The 4,838-nt window shown below is 47.2% G+C and overlaps 1 protein-coding gene across 3 annotated transcripts in view; it reads right to left on the reverse strand.

Moving 5' to 3' along the window:
• Positions 1-427: 427 nt before the first annotated feature.
• The window catches only part of PPP2R2D (protein phosphatase 2 regulatory subunit Bdelta), a 59,973-nt gene continuing 55,562 nt past the window's right edge, over positions 428-4,838 (reverse strand). For all 3 annotated transcript variants that reach the window (XM_032174927.2, XM_032174918.2, XM_058435890.1), the window contains 2 exons: positions 1,117-2,811; positions 428-1,043 (listed from right to left, as the gene is read on the reverse strand). In XM_032174927.2, the coding sequence (XP_032030818.1) occupies positions 2,532-2,811 (280 nt within the window). In that variant the 3' untranslated portion in view covers positions 428-1,043; positions 1,117-2,531. The remainder of the gene's footprint in view (positions 1,044-1,116; positions 2,812-4,838) is intronic.

Genomic DNA, 4,838 nt, shown 5'->3' on the forward strand with positions numbered 1-4,838 from the left:
CATAAGTCTGAAAAAGACAGGATTCTTACCTCACTGGGATGGAAAAAGGCTTGAATGGAATCCAAAGTATAAAAGGGAAAAGAACCCAGGAGAAGCTTCCTCCACGCCTGTTGAGGGCACTTCTTTCTCTGAAGTGAATGGATCCTGCTTTTTGCGGACATAGGTGCCTGCAATCGCCAGCGCCTCTCAGAACAAGACTGCACTGGGGAGAACCCACAGAAACGGACAGGACTGCTGGCCAGGTGGCTTCCCTCACAGGCGCCCCAGAGCCAGGTGAGGACACCTTCAGGGAATGTGCGCCTCTACACACGGGACTAGCCTGCGCTGCACCTTCTGCTCTGCCCTGGAGGTGGAGGAGATGGGCTATTTAGTGGGAAATACGTTCTAGAGGAAAGACAGAAAAAGGTGTCCAAATACGCAGTGAAAATCCAGTTAAACATTTAAAATTTATTAAACTTTTTGGTCAAAATAGTTGAACAAATATATACAATCCCATTTTACTAAATTGTCTTAAGGACCAGGGTTGACTAATGCTTAAATAACTCTGTTCCACACCTCAGACTTTGTAAATTGTGTCACAATCAAGATACAGAATATAAATTATTTTTTAGTTAAAATAAAGGTACTTTTAAATTCTCAATTTCTAACTTAATGTGAACTCAAGTTGCACTGTGTTAGCATTAATTCAGGGTAATGACGGACAGCCTGTTCTTGTGCATGTGGATTAGTAATCAGCACACACTTTCATCTCCACAGGGGGATGGGGGATCAGCACACACTTTCATCTCCACAGGGGGATGGGGGATCAGCACACACTTTCATCTCCACAGGGGTACAGGGGATCAGCACACCCCTTCATCTCCACAGGGGGATGGGGGATCAGCACACCCCTTCATCTCCACAGGGAGACAGGGGATCAGCACACCCCTTCATCTCCACAGGGGGACGGGGGATCAGCACGTACCTTCATCTAGACAGGGGCATGAGGAATCAGCACCCACCTTCATCTAGACAGGGGGATGAGATGGGGGATCAGCACACACCTCCATCTCCAGAGGGGCACGAAGGAGCAGCACACACCTCCATCTCCACAGGGCACAGGGGATCAGCACACACCTCCATCTCCACAGGGGCACAGACAATCAGCAAGCACAGACCTTCATCTAGACAGGGGGACGGGGGATCAGCACACACCTCCACCTCCACAGCAGCACGAGGAATCAACACACACCTTCATCTCCATAGGGGGACGGGGGATCAGCACACACTTCCATCTCCACAGGGGCACAAGGAATCAGCACACACCTTCATCTCCACAGGGGAACGGGAGCCCGACTCCTCACTCCCCTTGGGGACATGTAGTGGGCGTGTGTTAAATCCCACGGAAGCAAGCTCTGGTCACTCGGCATTGGCACAGCTCTGTATTATCTGTCTTGGAAAATTTTGATTTCTGGTATCAAAGATCTTACTTTGAAAATAAACCAAGGTACTGGTGGCATCATGTAATTAAAATTGCTTAATTTTGCTGGCTTGAAATGCAGGATGAAATTTAGCACGCATGTAATTTTAGCAATATTTAAAAAGTATACTTCCCCCAAAGTGCTTTTTCAAAAGCCTTAGAAAGAAAGCACATATTTCTTCAACTGTAGTGAATTTGAGGCCACTTTAAACCAGGCTTACTGGATGGCAGCAATTTTGGTTCTTCCTTGCAACTTTCTTTCTCAGAGGTGGCCTCGGTTCTGGCTTTTCCCAGACCTTACCTGGTGTATCCGATGGGTTACTTCTACAGAAACAGAGTGGGTGGCAGCTTGGGGACAGAAATGCTGCACACATACCCCCACGCTGCCAAAGAAGGACACACATTTCGCAAACAGTTAGTTCCAAAGAAGAACCCTGCATAACTTCATTCTATGCAATAAAATTAAATAAAAAGACAATACTTATGTTTGGATTTAAAAACACTTTATAGTGTGTTGTTTTTATTGAGTGCTCACACCCGAAGGGGTGGCGGCGGATGCTGTGGGTGAGTGGGGCCGTCTGAGCCTGCTCTGGCCACATCCACACATCCACGGAGTCCACCAGGACTCGGAGGAAGGCCGAGAGGACACGGACGGTGGCCACGCCACACTGCAGTGAAGGCCCAAGTGCGACGGCAGAGAAAGAGGGAAAGTTGGAGAAAGAGCGATATCTGACAATAACTTCTCTTGGATGTTAACTTTTTGGTCTATAAATTGGAAAGGAAGGCGCGGACTGAAATAAATACGTTTATTCTGAGTAACGGCCTTTTGGGAGCAGTGTCCGTCAACTCTGCTTCGAGAGTGTCTCCACGTGAGCAGCAGCGCCTGTCTGGCACCTCACAGAAGGCAGAACCACACTGGGCCTCCAGCGGAGGCGGCTTTCTCCTGTGTCTGTGAAGGGAAGTAGCAGGTGCGTCACTGTTCTTAATGGAGCGGACAATGATGCCTTTTCTCTGACAGAAAAATGACCGGCTTAACTATGCAAGACAAGACTTGGTCCTCACATTCGCGTCTCTAGTTGATTTTGTCCTGGAATATGTACAAGTTATTGGTGGCAGCCACGGCAATCACATTGTCCGCGGGGTGCCAGGCCGTGTGCAGGATCTTCTTGTTGAAGTCCAGACTGTCCACGCTGATCTCGTCTTTCTTCCGCTTACCCCCTGTACACACCTTCCGGGGTTTGAGGCTGGCGCGTGGTTTGCTGCTCTCTCTCGAGGCCTCCAGGGTCACATCCCTCCGTGTGTCTCTATCAAACATTCTGAAGAAGTTGTTGTAGGACCCGGTCATGATGGCGCTGTTCAAAACAAGAGCAGACAGCAGCATTCCTAAGTGGGGGGAGCGGCAGCAAGGACTCAGACCCCACCCCTGGGGTGCACAGCACACACCACCCTCCCCCACAACCCAATTACTTTCAGAAATCAGGAATGGACAATCACAATAGGTAGAAGAGAAATGCAGTGAAGATGCTTACTGAATTTTATATATAATCATGTCAGTAAGAATAAATGTCACAGGAGAAACAAAATAATGGAGTCACACTTTTAACGACATTAGTATATTTTTTGAAACAACCCCACCTATTTATCTCACTCATGAATAACAGTACCGTTTATTTTTAAGCCTTAAGTTCTGCAATGTCGATAATTCATAACGACCTGAACATAATCCTTATCATGTTCAACAGTTACTAGTCATATCTGTCAACGTTTCTTCAGGGTTAAACTGCTTTTCTATTAATTTCAAAAAGTTTCTTTCAAATGAAGCAACGGATAGAAATAGTAAAAATCCACTGGGCAAAGTGTGGCAGAATTTTGGAACAACTGCATTTCACACACGTTCCAGATAATACAATATCGTCCATGCTTTTGTTTCTTCAAGATCAGCTGTAATGGCTTTCAAATGTCTCTGCTGTTGAAAAATTCTACTAACGCACACATCCTCATGATAAAACTTTATAATATTGGTAAAAACCTCTGCAATCTTACTTTTTCTACAAAAATGACAGAAAAATGGCTGAATGATAGCAAACGCTGCCATGATTTGACCCACGGCTTTATGAGTCCAGTTTCTGATGAAAGATGTGTTCAAACAATGCCCTTCTGGTTTCTCCAGCAGTCCTCGAAGCTCGCCTCCTCTTCCTATTTTGACACTGACCCGCACCCTCACGTCCTGCCCCCATGGTCATTCGTGGTGAGAGGCCTTTCACGCTGGCGCGTCTTCAAGGTGCCATGAGAAAGAAGTGGGCCGTTTCCCTTCCACGGCCCAGCACTGACCCCAGCTGCTGGCAAATATCTAGTGTCTGACTGACCTTGTCTAAAACTTCAAAGCGGGAAAAAAAAAAGACAAACTCAGAGAAGAGAAACTGCATTCAACAATCCACGTTTATTTCCCATCTCCTGCTTCCATCCAGGAGCCCACAGCGCCACAGAGGCGGGAGACACAAGGTGTGCCCCGCGCCCTCCAGCAATGCCAAGCTGTGCATGTGGTCTTGGAACAGGGGTATGCAGCCAAGTTGGCACGTGAGGGCCATTGACTGGGAGTTCCCCAAAGTAGTTTCCACATAGAACACAATGTTTACGAAAGGGTAAGTAATAAGAATGTGTGAATCTGAAGCTTACATTTATGTTATTAAAACTCAACAGCAACCATTATTCAGAACACAGACGACAAAAGATGTATGGCCAACATTGACTGGAATTGCTGGTGCATGGTAATAATGCAAAGCACATCAGCTTTTATACAGATTTATGATCACTTTTAAATTCTTGACAGTGCCAGCCCCAGAGTGGGCGTTTCCACACTGCAAACAAGGGTGCTGCCCAGCAGCCCGGTGCTGGCCCAGGAAGGGAACAGCACAGACACAGACACAGACACAGGCGTAAGCACACAGCTGGTTTTGTGGGGTAACCCAGAACACAAGAAGGCGCTGCCACACGGAGAATCAGGATTGGGCTGAGGCAGCACTGAAACGCCTCACTCCCCTTCATCGCATCCCTCAACAGAAGTTTCCAGGTAGGAAGACAGGCGTGTTTGTGAGAGTGAATGGACCAAGCAAATGTTACTGGGAACGCTTTTAGATGTTCCTGGGAATATGTAATCTAAGGGTATTTTGTAATATTTGAAACATATCAAGAGGAATAAAAAATATAGTGACTATCCATGTACCCGCAAGTCACTAAGACAGTGGAGCCCCCCTCACACCGGCAAGTCACTAAGACAGCGAACCGCCCTGCACACCTGCAAGTCACTAACACAGTGAACCCCCCGCACACCCGCAAGTCACTAAGACAGTGAACCCCCCGCACACCCGCAAGTCACTAA

Source organism: Hylobates moloch, unplaced genomic scaffold, assembly GCF_009828535.3.
Source record: "Hylobates moloch isolate HMO894 unplaced genomic scaffold, HMol_V3 SCAFFOLD_3, whole genome shotgun sequence".
In the NCBI taxonomy this organism is placed as follows: domain Eukaryota; kingdom Metazoa; phylum Chordata; class Mammalia; order Primates; family Hylobatidae; genus Hylobates; species Hylobates moloch.